The 22,471-nt window shown below is 37.8% G+C and overlaps 2 protein-coding genes and 1 non-coding gene across 3 annotated transcripts; 2 read left to right on the forward strand and 1 right to left on the reverse strand.

Moving 5' to 3' along the window:
• Positions 1 to 867: 867 nt before the first annotated feature.
• Positions 868 to 3,604, forward strand: LOC103965241. Its single transcript, XM_009378263.3, has 2 exons — positions 868 to 1,299; positions 1,903 to 3,604. Exons 1-2 carry the CDS (start codon positions 997 to 999, stop codon positions 3,229 to 3,231), a joined length of 1,632 nt encoding a protein of 543 aa, XP_009376538.2. The 5' UTR covers positions 868 to 996; the 3' UTR covers positions 3,232 to 3,604.
• A 1,558-nt stretch (positions 3,605 to 5,162) lies between these two features.
• Positions 5,163 to 5,292, reverse strand: LOC125475856. Its single transcript, XR_007257244.1, has one exon. It is a non-coding gene; the product is annotated as a U6atac minor spliceosomal RNA (small nuclear RNA).
• A 12,246-nt stretch (positions 5,293 to 17,538) lies between these two features.
• Positions 17,539 to 18,960, forward strand: LOC103965247 (abscisic stress-ripening protein 3-like). The gene is made up of 2 exons (XM_048580901.1): positions 17,539 to 17,844; positions 18,485 to 18,960. Exons 1-2 carry the CDS (start codon positions 17,623 to 17,625, stop codon positions 18,665 to 18,667), a joined length of 405 nt encoding a protein of 134 aa, XP_048436858.1. The 5' UTR covers positions 17,539 to 17,622; the 3' UTR covers positions 18,668 to 18,960.
• Positions 18,961 to 22,471: the final 3,511 nt, after the last annotated feature.

Below are 22,471 nucleotides of genomic sequence, written 5' to 3' on the forward strand. Positions count from 1 at the left end.
CCCCGCCTAGCGTCCCGCCTAACACCAGCTAGTGGGTGATCCGATTTTTCTACCGATTAGCCCTTAATAGAAAACGGCAACCAGCCGTTAAGCACCTAGGTTTAGAACACTGCTTCTCTTATCTTCTCCTCTCACACATTTTTTATTCTTTCTCCTCTTATAAAAAAAATTGTCAGCACAAGATATTGACGTAACATAATCTTATGCGTTCAAATATCATGAGAGAGAAAGAAAGGTAAAATGAAAGATGAGAGCATCTAGATCCATTCAAATTTAAAATTTTTCAGTATGTCACTTATAAGTAAATAAAAATATATTATTAAGGCTGGATGAATAAGATCCTCACAATTTAGTAAGCGACTTGTATATCAGTTAATTTAAAATATTTATCACTGATTCTAAAATTTTGTATTCAGCATTCATTTTAACTCTCATTATATTTAAATATATTTAGTTTATTAGTTTGTCAAAAAAATAATTGCAAAAGATTTAGGGTTGGTTTGGTATTGATGTGCTTTGAAAAAAAGCTGCTTCTGCTGTGTTGTGAGAATAAGCAGCTGTGAAATAAAACATCAGAGTGTTTAGTAAACTTTTATGTAAAACAGATGTAAAAAAAACGGTTTTTTCAAGTTGGGTTTTGCAGCTTCTTGTTTTTGGCTTTTCTCATCCAAAATTGTGGAAAAAAACTGAAGCTGAATGTTTACCAAATACAAAAACAGTTCCTAGCTTTTTTCAGAATCATCTCTAAATCAGGCCTTAGTATACAATTAAAAATAATAATAGTATTGGTTTATAATAATAAAAAATAAATAAGTGGCAACACGTGGCCAAATTAACTCCAGAAAACCAGTCGCTCTCTTCCCTCCCCCCTCCCCGCTTTACTCTCTCTCCCCGATCTTCTCTCCCAAATTTTACTTGTACCTCACTCTGTTTCTCCATGGAAACCACCTCAGACAGAAGAGAGAGACGGAGATTGGCCAGGTGAGCTGTGACATCATGACTATGGCTCTGGAAGCAGCTGCAGTTCGACCGCTTTTCAAACCCAGAACCGCAGTTTCATTGAACCGGCGGTTCGCAGCTTCCGCAGCAGCCGGTTTTCTTCATTTTCCATGTTCCCGGTTTGCCGTTGGAAAAACAATTTACCGTGCGCCACCCCCGGTTTTGGCGGTTAAGGAAGTGAATTCGAGCGCGGTGGTGACGGCGGAGGAGACAACGCCGGTGAGAATAGTAGCAGTTGTCGGCCAAGGCACCCTCAGCCCTCTCAAGTCCACACCTTGGGAAGAGGTCATGCTCCACACTGTAAGTAATCACTCTCAATTTTGCTCTCCTTTACTTTTCTTTATAAATCCAAGGACAACATTTAATCAAACAGATTCTTAATTTATTATTTGTTTTTATAATTTCTTTTCAACAAATTGCTCGAATTTCTAACAAGTAATAAAATAGAGTTGTCAGTTATGATGAAATATTACTACTTTTTTATAAGTGGTGGATTGTCACGATAGATAGGACATTCCTCTTCAAACTGCACCCCGTTTCGGGTTCAAACCCTTCCCCTCCCCCATATTAATGTTTAGTTGCTGAGAAACATGGAGCGATATGACATATGTTATTATACAATTGGAGGGACACTAGAAAAAAACTTTACTCTAATTATATAATGACATGTGGTGTACTGGCCTGTGTTCCGGACAATGAAAATTTCTCGTACTAAGACCTTGGATAGAAGGTGCCTCCGTCATTGACACTTTAGAGGATGCCACATTCTAGTTATATCTCTGTTAGTCAGTTACCATTGAAAAGGCGGTTTAGATCAAGTTAGATTTGTGGAGTATGTTGTTGTGCTTGGTTTTTGGCTCTACGCTTGTATTGCTTGTTGCCTGATACTTTCCCTGTAAACAGGCGAAAAGACTGAAATGGGTAGACGAAGCATATGAAATGCTTGTTTTTACCGATGACATCTGCCAATCTGATAATCAAATTGCCGTAAATTTCCACAGAGAGTTTCAACGTGCAGATATTTTGGTGATTGTTTCTGTTACGAATCAAGAATCAGTTAAATGGATTCAAACTAATAGTCAGAATATTCGAAACATAATCTGCTTTGACTCATCTCCCAATTTAGCAAACAGATTAGGAGGATATGATATTCGTAGTGAAACCAAGGGAAATATATTAGGCAAAAGCTTTGACACTTCACAAAAATTAATGAACAGTGGATCAGAGGAAGTGATCCAGACTGTATCACAGGCTTGGGATCGGCATAATACGGATGATATAAGGTTTTGTTTATTGGTTATAATTAACACTTACATAAGACCAGTCCCAATCCTGAAGAATCTAAGATCAAGAGGTCTTTCTACACTGAGCTGCATGGTGAGGAACTGCGGGCCTCAGGTACTAAACTGCCTCTTGGATCCAAATTGTCGGAAAGCACTTCAATGCTTGAATCGGTGCAGCCCAGTAGATCAAGTGTGTAACTATCGGTGCATTGCTTCGTATGAGAGTCCAAATCTAGAAGCATTTTCTCTGTGCGTGTTGCAGAAACATAATTGTCTTGGATTGGATGCAAAGATCCCTGACAAACCGTATGTGCGACCCATGGTTAAATTTCAAGGGAAGGACTTGTGCCACGAAACTGCTGAAGATCTTTTCGTTGGTTGGTTGGGGAGTTTGAATTGGAGTTGGCGTGTTGTGGCAGGGCAGAACCCTGCTTATGATCAATTTCCCTGTCAGTACCAGCTCTTTTATAGGGGGAAGGCCAGAGGGTCATTTTGGTACGAACCAGTTTTTCAGGTACAAACATTGGAGGGGAAGATGGTCTGGAGGAGGCGGAAGTATCGAGTCAAGAGAAGCAAAATACCGGGGACATTCAACTTTAGTGTCTTGGACAATGGGGTTGTATCGAATGAGTTTTGGACAATTGTGGATGTTGCTGATGATCTTAGTTGGGGTTTGTTTTATTATAGCGGTGCTGCTCGAGCTGCAGGACAATGTTATACCGGTGCTGTGCTTGTCAGTCCGGATGGGGCATACCCAAATGATGTGCATAGGACGAGGTTAATTTCTGCTCTAGAGAAGTGTGGAATTAAAGAGTGGGAGCTGTATACGGTTAATAATGCTTCATGTTTAGGTCCTCCATTGGGAATTCCCGAGGGTTCAAGTTTGCATTCAGTGATACAGGTTAAGGATCAGCAAGGGGCGTCCTTGTTGGGTTTGGCGGATGTTTGAACTTCAAAACGCCCTTGTGCACGGAAGAGTCAGAGACTTGAAAAGGAAGTTTGGGCAAGTAGCTCCGCTAGCTGCGCTGTGAAATTAAGGGATTTTCCGAGATTGTTGAAGGGGTAGCGATTAAAGTTTAATCACACAATTGTTCTTGCAATAGAAGATCAATTGCCAAACAATCTGATTAAGGTGCCTGCTTTCTCATTAAATCACTGGTATCATATGTTTTTTTGGTTGACTGTTATCATATGTTTTCACTTAGCTGAATCAAGCTCAATTTTATGTATTAATATTTGCAAAGTTGCCTTGTTAGAATAATTTAGATTGTATGAAAAAGGTTAATTCATCGAATATAAGAAGCTCAGTTTTCTGTTCTCTTTAGTATGATTATGGATTTTCTTAACAAAATTTAGATCCATCAAAGCCTTACTTTGGTACATGTTCAGAGCATTTCCGGTGCAAGACTTATATTGTTAGATCTATGTTATTATACAAGAGTTTAAAAGGGGCGATGCTTTCTGCTTTGTGGTATTTTTCTCCGAATCTTATACTCCAATGTAAAGAATTAGGAGTTGTTTGAAAGTGTCTTTAAAATGACTGAAAGCCCTTGTGAAAATATTTTTGAAACCAATATTTAGTAAAAATGAAAGTAAATTCTAGAAAAACACTACAAGAAGCACATAACTCGTGCTGAATATCAACTGCGATTGGTCTTGGGAGAAGGAGGTGTTAACGCGCAAAATCTGCAGGTTAACAAATTAAATGATGAACCATAGGTGGGCTTTGGATACGAAATGAAGTGAATAGGACTCACAAATTTAAGTGGTTCACCTCCGGGTTACGTCTTGTATTAATCTCAATACTAAATAGCACTCGATTAATACATCAATTATTTCTTCTCTCAATCGTCCAACACCCAATACAGAAGGTCCTTACTCTTTTATGTAGGCCCTCAATGAACCTCTCACCCTTGGGTCTCCCCAACTTGGCATTTATGTGCCACCTATGTATACTAGGGTGCTCACACATTTTCACCTATCAACCCGACAGTCGGCAATGAAATGACATTTGTTCAACCAAATTGGCACGATTTGTCAACATGTTGTGAGCCAAAAGTCTTGCTTGGCCTTGGTTATCCAACCTTGCCTCCCCAACCATTGTTCCGACTACCTGTACATCACATCCTAGGTCTCTGCCACTGACTAGGGGCTGCCACATGGTGTGATTGACATCTAGGTAGGCTTGTTCTTGGAGATTTGTATAATAAAGATTTCAGCTTGCTGACGTGCTCCTGGTGGTCGGAGGACCCCTTACATGCCCTAGTCGAGCTAAGCTCAGAGCGTTCGGATATATCTTCTTCTAAGCCCTTTAGGCCATGGGCTTCTCAATCTTTCTTGGGCTTTTCGTAGCTCCTTCCTCAACTTGCACCATTAGGTGGGCCTAAATGCCTAGTGCTAATAGGAGGGTCAAAGAGTGGTTGTGGTCAGATGTTAGAGTTGCACGGACAAAGATAAAGATGAGTTTTTGTTCTTTCTCTTATTGTTGTTGGTGGTGGTGGGTTCGGCTAAATCCGGTGGGGATTTGGGAGGAGACTTGGTGGAGCGGCAAGAAATGTTGATTTTTTTGGTTGGGATTTGTCGAAAAGGTGAAAAGAAGAAGACGGTCGCTTTGCATCTGAGGAATTCACAGTCCAGTGGACACCACTCGTAGGCATTTGATAGGATCAAACATGATAAAAGGGAAAATGCATAAAGTTGAAAAGAAATCAGAATAATTTTATATCTTCGTTCATAACCCTTGAAAGGCTAACTCTTACATATTTTGGTAAACGTATCACCATTAATATTGAGAGAGTTTGGTAAACGTATCACCATTAACACTGTCGGCTTAAGAAAACATTGGTTGGGCCGGCATTAGACAATGAAAGTAGAAGCCTAAAAAAAATTGGGTTATAGATCCACCGCAAGGGTGGGTAGCCTTAACCGGATGTGTGGTAACAGGTAAGCTCGAAAGCTGTTCCCGTCCCTGTCAGGGGAGATGCCAACCATCTCTCCTTTCTACGAACACAGGCTTGTTTGTTATTAGGAGCGATATAAACTAGACAAGACTTTGTGTTTTGGTCGATGTGGGATAGTGTTCCTTCCTTGGTTTGGGCTTGGTGCTATAGTGGATAACAGATCATTCAATGAAGTCTAAAACATATAGCAAGAGAGCGTAGTTTTACACAAAAATGTTGTCCTGGTGACTCGTAAGTTTGTAAGTTGTAACCAAGGAATGCATGCGTTCAAGAGCCGAGAGTTTTGAGCTCTGTTCTTGCCCATACTTAAATTTTGATATTAATGTTGATAAATAAATGAATGGTAGTGTAGGAAGAGCCGATTTATTGGTAGAGGAGGAGATTAATTATATTTATACATTTTGGAATGATATATTATACTTTTAAGACATAGATCATTCATACATCCCAATATCCTAGAGTCTTATATTTTCACTCATGTGGCACAAGTTCAAAATTGCCCACTCTTCTAAATTATGTAATAGTTTCAAATATTTTTCTTTAATTATAATTAAAAAAAGAAAACAAACAAGCCGATCATACATGTTATGCCTTGTATCTTAAAATAATGTAACTTATTCCTGAAACATGTGAAAATACGATTTTTGCCCCTGAATAAGTGTCTTAAGTAATTTTTGTGTGACATCCCACATCGCCCAGGGATGATCCTTAAATGTATTCCCATCTCTACCTAGCACGAGGCCTTTTGGGAGCTCACTGGCTTCGGGTTCCATAGGAACTCCGAAGTTAAGCGAGTAGCGCGCGAGAGCACTCCCAGGATGGGTGACCCATCGGGAAGTTCTCGTGTGAGTTCCCAGAAACAAAACCGTGAGGGCGTGGTCGGGGCCCAAAGCGGACAATATCATGCTACGGTGGTGGAGCGGGCCCGGGAAGTGGTCCCACCCAGGCCGGGATGTGACATTTGGTATCAGAGCCTAACCCTGACCGCGTGTGTGCCGACGAGGACGTCGGGCCCCTAAGGGGGGTGGATTGTGACATCCCACATCGCCCAGGGGTGATCCTTAAATGTATTCCCATCTCTACTTAGCACGAGGCCTTTTGGGAGCTCACTGGCTTCGGGTTCCATAGGAACTCCGAAGTTAAGCGAGTAGCGCGCGAGAGCACTCCCAGGATGGGTGACCCATCGGGAAGTTCTCGTGTGAGTTCCCAGAAACAAAACCGTGAGGGCGTGGTCGGGGCCCAAAGCGGACAATATCGTGCTACGGTGGTGGAGCGGGCCCGGGAAGTGGTCCCACCCAGGCCGGGATGTGACATTTTGAGCCTCGACTTAAAATCCACTATCTTATACTTTCTTATGTTTTCCTAACTATATTCATGTACGTGAATGAGAAATCGAAAACGAAATTCGAATTGAAGCCTCGAGGGTTCATTTATGGGGAGGTAATTTGGTAATTTTACTGTTAAATTTTTCTATGTGGGATTAACCCACTCTGGGTCAGTCGGTCCTCCTCTCCCTAATTCAAATTGAACTCTCTCTCTCTCTCTCTCCACTCTCGAACTCACTCACTCTGTCTAAGCTCCGAGAGCTCGTATCCTCATTTCTCTTCGAGTTTGAAGTAAATCCAACCCAAAACCTTGTAATATTAATCTCTGGGACACAAGGAACCCAGCCATACTATTGCATGTACCATCGGAGCACTGGGCAATGCTCTGCCATGGGAGCCGAGAGTGTTGAGCTCCGTTCTTGAATGCAGGTGAGGCTCTTGCTTATTCTTCGAATTTCTGGGTTTATCTATGTTGTTTTGTGCTGCATTGTCATGGTTTCGTATTGAAACTCGAGGGTCTCAACCTCTGCATTTTCGGGCGAAAGCTGTCGAGTTCGAAGTCTGCTAGGGTTACAATGCTTCTGAATAACTATACTCTAGTCTAGGATTGAAATGTTGAAGTTTGAACTTGAGTTTCGAGTTCTAATCCATGCATAGTTGGTGGTGCTTTCTTCCCCAAACCCTATTGCAGCACACCCGAGTAAGCTATTGAGCATTTTTGTGAAGTTTTTTAGATGAATTTCAAGTTGGGGATCTTTGTTTTGATGCATGCATGCTCCTTGTTTTCCTCTGCAGTTTCCGACGGGTTCTTCCGAGTCAAATCTGTCGAATCCGAGGTGGATTTGACCTCCACTCCTTGTAAAGCGTGTTTGGGTAAGTTCCTGAGCCTTGAGGGTAATTTTCTATCAACAATTGAGAAATCTTTGATTTGGAACTCGGGGGAAGCCCTGATCGTTTTCTGTAGATTCCGGCGACGACGCCAGCGACGGTCAATGTCGATCTCTGTTGGACATAACGGTAACATTAACTGTGCCGTTAGACTTAACGACATATTCCCTCCAGCAAGTATATTCCGTTAACACTGTTAACTCTCACCTGTAGCCGGTGCGTGGCATCGGTGACGACAAGTGCGACCCTTACTTGCCGAACCACGACGGCATGTTCATTAGTGATGGTGACCACGCGGTGGCGCTGGTCGGAACACGGCGGCGTGTGCAGGACCTGGACCTATTTTTAGGTTTTTCGGTGTTCAAAATTATGTGGTGCTTTCCGTTTGTGCTAATTCAATGTCTAAACGGTACTTTTAGATGATTTTCTCGTTGGATGTTCATGAAAGCTTATTTTAGCTTTATAATCAATTCACATAAATTATTATTATATGTCGATGCATATTACTATTCTTGATAGTCTTTGAGGAGACTTATATCCAGTTAAATTAAATTGATATCTTGAGACCGTTGGTGATTTATTTTCACCACATGGTCATAATAAATATCGTATAGCTAGCTACGGCTGTATGTTATTTGCAAGTTATTATCTTTCTAGTAGAGGCTAGAAACACTAGTAGGCAGTAGTCACCAATCATGTAGACGCCACTTCATCTCCTTGCTATACGTTTAAATTACTTTGATTATGTAATTGATATTACTTTCTTTGATATGACGAGGGATGTGATCTGAACTTAATTACTATTATAGTAGTATTATATGTATGTAGTTTTCACAATATATATGATTTCAAAATGAGGGTTATTATATTCGAAGGACCTCGGAGGTGACAAGTAGGCTTGGCAGTGAGGCATCCATCCATTGGACTTTAGGTGATGATTCATTTACTGCAGTTTATTCTAGTTTGTAATGATCACATAATCATACTCTCGATTATGTATAGCACTGCCCTTTTATGTGTTTACTGTTGTGTAAAACTTCTAACTGCTATGATGTGATGTGATAATATCGGAGTTTAACCCTTGAATATGTGTCCCCAAGTGGGGAGGTTGATTAGGAAATTAGGAAATTTTGAAGACCCAAGTGGGGAAGGTTGATTAGGAAACTTTGAAGCAACTTTTATTTTATTAATCATGAACGTTTTGGTTTAATTTCACTCCCATCGTATTTGTCTTACTACGGCTTTTGCTATCAAGTTGGCTTGTGATGTCATCTCTTAATGGGGTAGTATGGTCAATTTAGTGGCGACTAGCATATCTCGGCCTTGGAACTTGTGTTATTGGGATATGAATGTGTCAATACAAGAGAAAGAAGCATAGTATGTATTAACATATACGTAGCTTCGACTTAGTAAGAGTTAACCTAGCCAAGAAGAAGAAAAAAGATAGTGGGGAAATAAGGAGATCGAGAAGCAACATGATACGACACAAAGACAAACAATAGCAATAAAGTATGTGTCGTCCAAGAAGGAGGATTCAATCTATTGCATTAACTCTTTGGGGGTTACAAACCTACAACATTGGGTTTCACATGCATGTGTACTATACGTGAAAGCATAGTGTTAGTTCATATTACATAGAGTTTGAAAGCCACTTAGCTCAATTTAGCATATCTTTTTTTTTGTTGACATGAATAATCAATGGTGTTATGATTATAAGTTTCGTAACATATAGGGAGTTCAAAACATCATTTGAAGGTGTTGCGAATACATTAAAATTTTCAAAAAAGAAACTTCGATGCTTTGTATTATAGTTTGGTTGTTTTTTTGTATAACCGTAAAATCATGACCCCTTAGTTGCAAAAATTAGATAATCAAAATTAACTTCATTATGTCTCAAATTGTAGTCCTCGAAAGTATACAAATCTGATGACAGTATAGCATATAAGCACGGATAGCATCCCACAGATGTTGAATTGATTCTAAAAGTCTTGCTAATTAAATTGAAACAAATTATACTTGCGAAGCTTTAACAGAAAAGATAGAAAATTTGAATTAAACTAAAATGAAATACATCTTCAAAATAAAATGCAAGAAATAATAAAATTAAAAACATAAGAAAATAAGACCTAGGGCATCCAAATTCGCCATAACCAATTTTACTTAATTCCCTCACTATGTTATGCTCAAGTAGGTCACCCATATTGATGATCAGTTTTCCCTAAATTATTCAACGGCCATGACATTTGGTTGCATCAAAAGTATCCTTACATGTTAACCTTCTACAACATCTAGAAAAACTTAAACAAGTAAGAACCCATTAAGCTCTATGAAAATTGTTGGAAAATCACACAAACCCTAATTACATGGCATCTACAAATAGGTGTTTTTGGTATCAATTGCAAGAAGCTAAACCCAAGTTAAGTATGACATCTACTCTAACTTGCATCAAATCAACTTAATTGATACCTAGATGGTGATCAAGCATCTAAATGAAAATCAAGCGCATTACGAATAGCAAAAGATACTCAATAAAGATGAAAAACATGATAATAACAATGCCATAAAGAAATTAAATATTTATGATCAAATTGCATGGTAACCCTTCCCGGCCCAGGGGGGACCACTTCTCTGGCTTGCTCCACCACCGTAGCACGATATTGTCCGCTTTGGGCTTACCATTCCCTCACGGTTTTGTTTTTGGGAACTCACGAGCAACTCCCCAGTGGGTCACCCATCATGGGATTGCTCTAGCCCCCTTCTCGCTTAACTTCAGAGTTCCCATGGAACTCGAAGCCAGCAAGCTCCCAAAAGGCCTCGTGCTAGGTAGGGATAGGAATATACATATAAGGATCACTCCCCTGGGCGATGTGGGATCTTACAATCCACCCCCCTTTGGGGCTCGACGTCCTCGTCGGCACACCACAGCGAGGGTTAGGCTCTGATACCAAACTGTGACATCCCGGCCCAAGGGGGACCACTTCCCAAGCTTGCTCCACCACCGTAGCACGATATTGTCCGCTTTGGGCTTACCATTCCCTCACGGTTTTGTTTTTGGGAACTCACGAGCAACTTCCCAGTGGGTCACCCATCATGGGATTACTCTAGCCCCCTTCTCGCTAAACTTCGGATTTCCGATAGAACCCGAAGCCAGTGAGCTCCCAAAAGGCCTCGTGTTAGGTAGGGATGGGAATATACATTTAAGGATCACTCCCCTAGGCGATGTGGGATGTCACAATCCACCCCTCTTAGGGACCCGACGTCCTCGTCGGCACACCACAGCCAGGGTTAAGCTCTGATACCAATTGTCACATCTCGCCCCGGGGTGGATCACTTACCGGGCCCGCTCCACCACCGTAGCACGATATTGTTTGCTTTGGGCTTACCATTCCCTCACGGTTTTGTTTTTGGGAACTCACGAGCAACTTCCCAGTGGGTCACCCATCATGGGATTGCTCTAGCCCCCTTCTCGCTTAACTTCGGAGTTCCGATAGAACCCAAAGCCAGTGAGCTCCCAAAAGGCCTCGTGTTAGGTAGGGATGGGAATATACATTTAAGGATCACTCCCCTGGACGATGTGGGATGTCACAGGTAGAGGAAGAGGTGAATTATATTTATACATTTTGAAATGATATTATTTTCAAAGACAGATCAACCATACTTCCCTATATTCTATGTTGTTGGGTTTTTACTTATGTATCATGGGTTCGAAACCCCCATTCCTTTAAACTGTTGCAATAATTTTGAATCTTCCCACTTCCCCTTAATAATAATAATAAAAAAAGAAGATAAATATGTACAAGAGAAAAAAGCGTAGTGTGTATTATTAGACAAAACAATCTTACTAGAGAAAGAAGCGTAGTATGTATTATTAGACAAAGCAATCTTACTAGAGAAAGAAGCGTAGTATGTGTTATTATGTATAATATACCCAGCTTCAACTTAGTAAGGGCTGGTTTAACATTGTTGAATTTTTTTTTAAAAGTAGCTTTTTAAAAAAGTTGGGATTAAAATTGTGTTTGGTAAATGAAAAAAAAAAACTTTTTTAATCAAAATTATGAGTCCAAAGCAGCATAAGTACTTGTACACCTACTTTTAAAAACAACGTTTTTCTCACAGCACAACAACCTTAAATTAGCCATGGATAGACCTAGCCAAGAATAAGAAAAAAGATAATGGGCAAATAAGAGTGAAGCAACATGATACAGACACAAAGACAACAATAGCAATAAAGTAAGTGTCCTCTAAAAGGGAGGATTCGAAAAGATTGCATTAACTATTTGAGGTTACAAACTTACAACATTGTGTTTCACGTGCAAGTGTACTATACTTAGAAGCGTGGTGTTACTTCATATCAGTCATGTACTCCAGGTCCTCAAAATGAGGTAATGAGATGAACAAATGCATATTGGTTATAAAATTATATTAGTTTAGATTAAAGGTGTAAAATATTTGACAACTTAATAAAGTAAAATCAACGTAAATTTAAGAACCATTAGAAAACTCATGTTCTTATTTTTACTTTTTTTTTTCTTTAAAAAGAAGACCGTTGGTGGATTTGTTATGGCAGTCCACCCTTTCAAGGGCCGGGAAGACTTACAGAGGCATTTTAGCCTCCCTTATCCACCATTCTGTGATTCACTAATGCCACAAATCGAACCCAAGAGTATGCAATACGGACTTGGAATTCATCCCTAATCACTGGGCCACCTCAATATGCATTTCGTTCTCACACATAAAACCTCGAAATAAAAACTTTAGAAGAACATGACTCTTCCTAATATATAGGGAATTAGAAATATCATGTGACGGTGTTGTGATTACAATGAAAATTTCAAAAAGAGACTTCGACGCTTCGTAATATACTTTTATTGTTCTTTTATGTAAGCGCAAAGTCATGACTCCTTGAGCTTTGTTAACTTCAGGAGATTGCATACTTTAGACCTATGTGGGAGTGAGTATCTGGGGTGGGCGTGAATAAACTCTTACCGACATATGCCCAAACTCCAACTGCCATTCAAATGAAATGAAATTGCCGCTACAACTATCACTGGCTACCGGCCATAATGAATTATCATTCTGGCCGGAAGTCTTAGATAATTTGTCTGCCGGAACTCTAGGAGGGAGTGAGTATCGGACGGTGAATATACTCTTAATGACAGATGCCCAAACTCCAACTGCCATTCAAATGAAATGAAACCTGCACTAGTCACTACCACCACAGGCCATAATAAATTATATATCTTTCCTTAGTCAAGAAGGAAATGAGGGATTTGGCCCTCACCTTAGTCAAGAAGGAAATGAGGGATTTGAAATGAGGGATTTGGCCCTCACCTTAGTCAAGAAGGAAATGAGGGATTTGGCCCTCACCTCACCTCAACTATTTTAGAAGGAACTCAAATGGAAAAGGTCTACCGTTATTATAACTATATAATACTATGCATTATTAGAACTTTACATGACGATGAATTTGTTTCATGCAATATGATCTCCAACTTTTTAGAAAGTTGATGATCTATCATAAACACAATCGGTAATATGTGGAGTAGTCCACATGCAATATCCCTTTTTTCTTTGATGTAAGATTCCTACTTTCAACACACCCTCCTCTTGAGTAGCAAGCTTTTAAGTTTAATACGAGGACAACACAAATCAGATGACGTGAAATATGTATGGCCGTTGAACTTCACATACGAGACAACCTGCTCTAATACCAAATAGAAATATGGCTCATTGTATTGATTTGTATAAATATTACAGCATAAGTAGGATTACATCAATCTATATTTGGATAGGAAACCCTACATCACTTACAATTAAAATTTACATTCGTGCCATAATTACCAAGATGACTTCAAATTGATTAACTTAAAAAAAAAAAAAAAAAAAAAAAAAAAAAAAAAAAAAAAAGGACTAGCTCCTATTAGTGTTCGACCTGTTTCAATATAATTTGATAACGTGTCACATTTTATGCAAGGTGGACCCATTTATTCATTATTAGTAAATGAGGTCACTTACACTCACCGACTCACTCACCAACTCAACCAAGAAAAAGAAAACCAAATGCTTGCAAATTAATTTGTGTAACATGAATAATTTTTATCCATTAGTACTTATTTTATGTTGGAAAAAATTTTAAATTTAATCTCGGTAAAGAGGGATATGAAAATTACTCTGTAAGTGTATCACCAAAATTTTCGAATGTTTAAATGAGAGGGATTTTCAAGTCTCAAAGTAAGGAAAAAGTAAATTACAAACTATTATATAAGAGAAATTAGAAATACACTGATAGCATTTCTAATCTCTTCTATCTCCATTTTGTGATCCAAGTTTTTTGTTGTTGTCTATATGTGAAATTTGACATTAGTTTAATATTAGGGGCAGTTTGATCCAGGTCCAAAGAATTCACCAGTTTTCAGATTGAGTCCAATTTTATTTGATTTTTTTATTACACCTATTTCGCCCCTTGAAAATAAAAAATATTTAAATTCTTTATTTTTGAATTTAAAATTTTAAAAATTTGAAGCTTCCAAGACCTTTATCTACCCGTTTTCTAATTAAAAACACATTACAACCAATCTTATAAGTTTATGAAAAATTAAAAGAAACGTTGTCGAGGTACATAAAAAATATGCGGTGTAGGTAGATAATATTAATTAATCTATGATATAGGTAGACTATGAATAAAAACCTATCGTATAGATAGATAACACAAAATAATATGTGATATATAGATAGACTAATGAGCAAAAACATATAGTATAGTGCATTTGCTATAACGTTTTTACTTATAAAAAGAAAAGTTCATATAAACAAACAAAAAACTAAGAAAGAAATTAATAGTGAGAGCCTACAATTATATATACAAATCAACACCCACGGTTATGGTTTAGAAGGCTTTCTTCCTAGCCCTGTGGTTAAATGTTCCAGCATGAACACACACGGTTATGGGGGAGGAAGAAGATCACCACGCATAAAAAATAATACTGTTTGTAGGGGAGTTATGAGGAAGAAGAGATAATATTATTTCAAACTAATCCCACAATTATGGGATTACTTTAATGATAAATAATCAATTATAATTAATTTTATAATACAAGTAAATCTAGAATTAAAAGATAATGTTAATAGAGGGGTAATTTTGACAAAAAATGATAATAAAATGACGTGGATAATGAGTCACTAGACTTAAACCAATAATTAAATAAAATTGGACTATATCTAGTAATTGCTTACAAATTTGGACTTATTTCAAGTTTCCCCTTAATATTAAATTTGTTAATCCATGTTGGAAATTTGATATTAGTTTAAAATTATTTTTTTAATATTGAATGGAAATGAGTTAATAGTTCATAATTTCATTGGGTAATAAGATGGCCCCATTTGATCCGAGTTAATCTATAAGGTTATTGGAAGGGATTCCCATTGTTTAAAAAAAAAAAAAAAAAAAAAAAGGTATTAGTTGTGAGGCCAACATCACATTAAATTTTAACAATTCACACATTTTATTTTTCAAGTTGCACCTCATACATCATTCTTGCAAAATATTAGCCAAAGCGAAAATATTTGAGGCATCTAATTGAGTTCCAAATATTAGCCAAATCGAAAATATTTAAGACATCTAATTAAGTTCAAAGAAATTGACGAATATTATGTTCTAAGAAACTAATGAAATACAATAAATAGATAAATGATTTCGAATTAATTGAATTTCTGCAAGGATGTTATATAAATCAAAACTTACAAAATAAACTATTCGGATCGTTAAAATTCAATGCGGAGTGGGTCTCATAACTAATTTCCATTTTTTTTTTAAATATATGGCAGATCCCTTCACTTAGAAGACATGTAAGGTTATTATGGTTGAAAGTGTATTTAAATGTGGTCCCAACCTGGATTGCAAAGGAATCATGCGGATTGCTTTCTAGGGTTCTAAGTTCTATAGCAATTGCCATATGAGAGATGCTATAACCTTTCTAATTGCAACACACGGTTTCAATTGTTATAGATAATTATGCAAAGGAAAATCCAGAACCAGAGCAAATTAAGTCACAACCCCAAAACTATGAACCCGTGGATAACCTTTCTAATTGCAGTGCTTCCTTCATAAGTACCAGTGGGGCGCAAATCGTCTTAAGGTTAAAAGGGTCGAATGCTTGTCACGACTCAATTTGAAAATTTTCTAATTCCGTTCAATTCTGTGCATATTCATATATTATTCCAACAATCCGTGTCCTGAAACTAACAGTCTTATAAGTAAAAAATTAATTGATCAACTAAGTACAATGTCAAAAAAAAAAAAAAAGAAAAAAAAAGAAAAAGAAAAAGAAAAAGAGAAAAGATTAATACTTGCACCCCCACATTGGAGGCATGCACATATTCGATTCTTTGAGAATAATGTTTCTTCATTGTATAACTTTTATCATTAGAATCGTTCAATTTCTTAATCTTCATTAAAATATTATTCCTACAAAAAACATACGTTATTCACAAAATTAAAGTAAAATTTTGTGCATTCTCTCAATAAAAGGAATGGAAGTTTTATCCAAAACGACGGAAGATAACCTCACGCTTTGACGTAAATACTTGGTTGGATAGATGAAGAAGTTCTCTCGATCTCAACCAAAACCCTCCACCCACCCCAATTATCGATGAACACGAACGATGACTTTGTCGACCATTTCCACATTATCGTAATACAATGTTGAATTTTTATCCATAAGTCATGGGTTCAAAACTTTTTCATTCTCTAAATTAATGTAATAATTTTGAACTCTCTCTTTCTCTTAATAGTATGACTTAAAACTTATTAAAAAACTATATAAAAAAAAAAATCAACGAGATGCTTGTGAATATACCTTTTTCACAATAATTAAAAATTTGAACATCTTTTTGATTTCGATCAATAATACATTTCTTCACAACATGAATCTTGACCTCTAATGTTATCAGCCAAGTGTACACGTCGTCTATGTATGTCAATTTTGTGCTTAATTTTAACAGTAAACTAGCATTATCACGTTCCATCAGTTGATTCTTGTTTAGATTAAACATATATAATACAAGGTATTACAACTAAGTAACAATAATATAAATAAAAAAAATTATGACACAGTTCGATTCTTCTTTTAGGGTTCGGTTACAATGTTACGTACTACTAATTGATATGACTTTTATGTAGATCTAACCATTTATTTTCAGATCACTTAGTGGTATATGAATTGTGAAAGAAAAAATTATCCTTTTTTTAATAATTTTTCCCTCTTTTTAAGGATCGATCCACAGTATCAAGAGTGTACACCACCATACATGTGAAAAGTTGAACTTCTGCGTTCTGTCCAAACGCCTATTAAAAAATTTGTGAAGTTTGGATGAACCACTCTTTTTAGTATTTCCTTGAATAGCACCTATATATGAGTCCCTCTCTGTGAAGTTTGGATGAACCACTCTTTGGATGAACCACTCTTTTTAGTATTTCCTTGAATAGCACCTATATGTGAGTCACTCTCAGATGAGAATTTCCTCAAATAACACCACACTACTTGAGTGATAATTTCTCATATCTATCACTTTATTATGAGAGAGCAATCCTAGCCGTCCACCAAGGCAAGCATGGCTAGCGATGCATGTGGCGGCAAGAGAATGAGTGTCAACTTTAAGTAAATATGAAGAACATATTTTTATATCATATAAGTATGTTATTTGATGTGACAAGTGATATTTATATGTCATGTTAATTAATAAGTTTATCTCACTAAGTATTGAACCCTTTTAATTTTTCCCTACTTAGCACTTTACATTTGAACCTGTAAATATTGGGCACCACATTTATAAATGGACCTGGATTGTCTGCCCCCCGTCCCATACCCTTCTCACCCCCTCCTATTTTTGTGGTCATGGTTAAACCACATCAACATTTTATATTTCCATTGTTTTTTGTCTTATTATTTCTATATAAAAAAAATCAATATAAAATGTTGACGTGGCTTAATCGTGACCACAAAAATAGGAAGGAATGGGAAGGGAATGGGATGGGGGAGGGCGGACAATCCAAGTCCTTTATAAATACCCTCCACCATGCAACCAACTCCCTCACACCATCACAACCCACATTACAACCTCTCCTCCTCATAACCATTCTGTTTTCCGTATAATCCCCAAAAGCCTATCATGTCGGAAGAGAAGCAACACCACGGTCTCTTCCACCACCACAAGGATGAAGACAGACCCTCAGACTACCCTCAGTCTGATGGCTATAGCGAGAACACTGAGACATATGGCGCCACCACAACTCTTGAACCTGAAATTAATTACAATAAAGAGAAGAAGCACCACAAGCATCTCGAGCACCTGGACGAGGCCGGTGTTGTTGCTGCCGGCGGTTATGCCTTGGTATGTATTGAGTTTTCATTAATAGGGTAGTAATATCTACAAACTCATTTTTACTTCTCACACACCTTTCAATTTCTGACAGATCGAATAAACTAAGAAGATCTGGAGAAAATTAACAAGGGTGTGTGTGAGATAAAAGAGGTATGTGAATAACAATACCCTTTTAACCACCCACCTATTTATATTTCTTAAAATTATTCATGATTTGATTATTTGATACTTCATTCATTATCACTATACCATATTTTGCAACTGAATGATCGCTGTCCTCCTCCCGAACCTTCATTTTTTGACAACTCCGTCCATTGCGAGACGTTAGATTTTGATCATGAAATACTATATATATTAGTAGTACGTCGTTGATATCAATGGTACCATGTTAATATTGTGGAACAAAACGATCAATGGACGGAATTGATGAATTAGGTATGTAAGATACGGAACCAAAGTGCACAGGTAAATGGTACAGTTGTAAGCAGGAGAAGAAATGAGTAAAGTGATGCTTTCGTAATTGTTCATGTAGGGTTTTGATATATAATCTTTCTTTTTTTTTACCACCAACCTTTAATATATATATATAAGAGCACAAGTCTAGTCAAATATGTGTTAACTTATGTCATTTCTATATGATGTGGTGCAGCATGAGAAGCATAAGGCAAAGAAAGACCCAGAGCATGCCCACAAGCACAAGATAGAAGAGGAGATTGCTGCAGCAGCTGCAGTTGGTGCCGGTGGACTTGCCTTCCATGAGCATCATGAGAAGAAAGAGACAAAGAAAGAAGAGGAAGAGGCTCATGGAAAGAAGAATCACCACCTCTTCTAGGTCAAATGGAACATCATCATCATCCATTTACATATGAAATATATATGCTTAATCTCAACAATATCGCTACAATAGTTTGGTTAATTATGTGTCTTTTTTCAATAAAAAAAAATCAATGCTAAGGAGACTCACCTAAAGTGAGGTTTCCACTTCTAAGAGAGTCTTCTAGCATCTAAAAATAATAATAGTGTGTCGTTTTATTTTATGAGTGTCATCTGGTTTTCTTTTAGCATGCCACACATGTATGTATGTCGTTGTCATTGTTTATAATAATATTGTTTATTCGGTACTTATTTTTTAGTGGCCACATCTTATTTTGTATGATTTCTTATACCATCAACATAATATTTTATATGTAGAGATTGGGGATCGATATTTTGTCAATACCAACTACAAAAAAGTTGACTTAGCAAGTTTGTATCCTATAAGACGAAGGGTACACGGACATCTCACACTGGTTTTTAAGTCGTGGGATCATCATGATCCTGTTATGTAATTATCATAACGATAATTAATTTAGATTTTCTTTAGGAAATACCTATCATAACAATATTTATGTACCACATTTGGTTCAGACGATATTATACTTCAATCCAAATTTTAAGGAAAAAAAAAAGAAGAAAAACTAATGAAAAGAGCTTGAAAACTTTGAGTTTTAACGATAAGGACAAAATAAAGGGTAAAGTGAATCGTACCATGATTGACTTTTTAGTGTAAAAATGTGATTTTTCATTAAAGTGAACAGTAACGGGAGTTTTTCGTTAAAATTCCAAAAAAAATTTCAAACTCACGCATATAACGGTAACTTTGCTACCGACGTATATCTTGTGATTTGAAGTAATATGCATAGGTCATGTTAATTTAATTTATCTCATTATTAGATAACTATTAGATAGCTGCTGATTGTGAGCACCACTTTCTACATTACAAGGCAAAGAAGGACACAAAATCTCAAATGTAAAAAATAAATGCAATGATAAAAGTATATTAAGGTTTTTGCATTAAGATTAATTAACATTTATCTCTATTTTTAGTGGAAAGTCTCAAGTTTAACTTTTTCTGGCCTCCTGCATGGGTCTCGATTCTCCACTGCCCTTGGCAAATGTGTGGTTAGCGGATATTCACGGTGTCAGCAAGATCGTTGTTTCGATTCTACTGGACATGCATGACATGGATCCGGTTAATAATAGTTTGTATGAACTTCTCTTTATCTCTGCATGCGAGAGTTAACGTTAAGAAGTTCTCTTTCTAAATCATTCTTTGAGACACATTAAGTTCCACAACAGGATTTGAATTTGGAAGAGGTGCTCGGTTTTCTTCCTACTGCTGAGCAGGAGGTTGGAGCTTTGTCCTAGGTCCTTATTGCGGCGAGTGCGTTTCATAACGATGTTTCTAAGGTTTAGAAAGAAATGGTTCTTTTCAATTATATAGTTCCTATACTAAGAATTAAGAGACTGCTACGAATATGAACAGGTTGTTATTGAAAGCACCAATTTGTGTGTAACGAATTTTACATAAGCGTAAAATTAATTGTAGAACATGAACAACAAGCTATGAATTTTTGGCCAAAGAAACAATTACCCTCATAGGAAAATGGCATGTCTTATTGTTGATCCTAAAAATTACAAAGCCTACATGACGCGCATGCCGAGTAAATAATGAGCTAACTACGTCATTCGGTTGATGCAGGGCGTGCCAACTCATCGGCCGAGCTCGGCCGAAGAGTAAAATTTGTTGATGTTGCGTCGATGTTGACCTCTTGATCTTGCAATTGCGGCCGAGGAAGGAACAAGACTTGGCCTTTGGATTCTCGAGCCTAAAGACAAGGCTGCTAGTTCTGCAAAGTTCACGAATTGTTGGCGTCGGATTCGGTCATAGTGATTATATTTGTGAGAGTGTAAGCACGTCGAATCGACACCAGACTATATGGACACAAGTACTCAAAGGAGATGTATGTCTTGATGGTAAATGTGGTTCGGCCATCAGAATGTCGAACTCTGATACTCACTTATGAGTATCCAATCATAAAATCACTTGGCGTTCAATGTGCCGAATATCGTAACTCGTAACACCTTACTTCGCTGAGAAGACTAATAAGGTGACCTCTGCCAATAAGAATTCGAAAACCCTTCTCGACCGAGACTTGGATAGGTAACCAGTCGGCTTCGACGCAGTGCTGTTTATCCAAATTGAAGGTGCTCCTCGGTCGGCTGATTCTACGGCAACAGTGTTGTTTATCCAAACTGAAGATGTTTGCCGGTTGCCTCCACAGTGTTGTTTATCCAAATTGAAGATGTGTCGGCGAAAAAAGAAAATAAAAAAAATCTCAAAGTGTTTGAGAGGTTTGCGCAAGGCAATTTGTGTGTTGAATTGGAGAGACTTGAATTGTGCACTCCATTCTCTATTTATAGTAGCAAGAACAAATCCTTCTTACGATCGAGTTAAAACCATACTTGGACTAGGGCTCCTTACCCTAATCCATCTTATCTTGGCTAGTCCTTCTTCCATTAGGGTTCTGAACTTAACCCCTTATCAGGCCGCATTCACCTCCAGGTTTCAACGTCCTTATCTGGCTGAGAATCCTTATTGCATTAGGACTCAACTTCTTCATCCATCTGCTTCGCAATAGGGCTCACCCATTTCCTATTCATCTGGAATATTCCTTTTCCAAATAGGACCTGGCCGACCTTGGTTAGGCGGCCCATGTTCCAAACGGTTCATAGCAATCCTCAAGCAGAGCTTCCGGGCCGAGAATAATTCTATACTTGGCCCAACCCAATAATTTTAGGTCCAAACACTTATATAGAGTTTGGCTTCAGCTTGAGGGTGATTTAATAGGGCATGTGTGCGCTACCTAAATGGTTGGTATGAATCCCACGTTTTCTCACCCATTTAGCCAACAACGGTTGACTATGAGAGGCATGATGAGGGCCGGGCACCAATCAAGAGTCATGTTTAAAGATCACTTTTAACATTATCAGTGTTCATGGACTATGTTTGGCCATGATTATATGAGGTCATTATCGCTTGAAGGTCTAGCTAGATCTTGCCTTAGGAGACCCTTTTGGGCTGATCTCATCTACAATCACTTCTAGGCTTGTCGAATCCTCTTAACATCATCAGTGTTCATGGACTATGTTTGGCCATGATTATATGAGGTCATTATCGCTTGAAGGTCCAGCTAGATCTTGCCTTAGGAAACCCTTTTGGGCTGATCTCATCTACGATCACTTCTAGGCTTGTCGAATCCTCATTGGCCTTCACTTGGCATGTTGATCCCACTAACTCTGTTAACGGAGGTGCAGGTGCCTTAGTTTACATGAATCCATCACATGATGTATGGAGAGCAAGCTAGTCTGAAAGAGGTCTCTCTTCTGTTTGGTGTGATTTATGTGGAGATATTCCTTCTTGCATTTGATGTTGAACCCACGCCAAGATTAAGTGTTGGTGAAACTCGACAATTTTATTAACTAAAAGTATGCTTTAATACATATGGCGTCACTACAAAAATAATGGGCACTGCACACAATAAATTATTTGTGCCCTTTGAGGCCAAAATGCATCAACATATGTGCCCATAGACCAATGGCAACAGTGTAGCAACTATTAGATTGTATGTGCCCTCTATGGGTGTCACCTTTGATGAAAGGGCACAATATGACTTTTTGTGCTCAAACAGTTCAGCACAAATAGATGTCTTTATGTGCCTACATTCTGACAATCTGTCAGACAAGCTAACAACCACCTGACGGGCACTTTTTTGAAATGGTGCCTAATAAGCTGTATTTAAAAATTAAAAAAAAA

The sequence above is a fragment of a genome, unplaced genomic scaffold (genome assembly GCF_019419815.1).
Source record: "Pyrus x bretschneideri cultivar Hongxiangsu unplaced genomic scaffold, Pyrus_bretschneideri_v1 Contig16, whole genome shotgun sequence".
Classification (NCBI taxonomy): domain Eukaryota; kingdom Viridiplantae; phylum Streptophyta; class Magnoliopsida; order Rosales; family Rosaceae; genus Pyrus; species Pyrus x bretschneideri.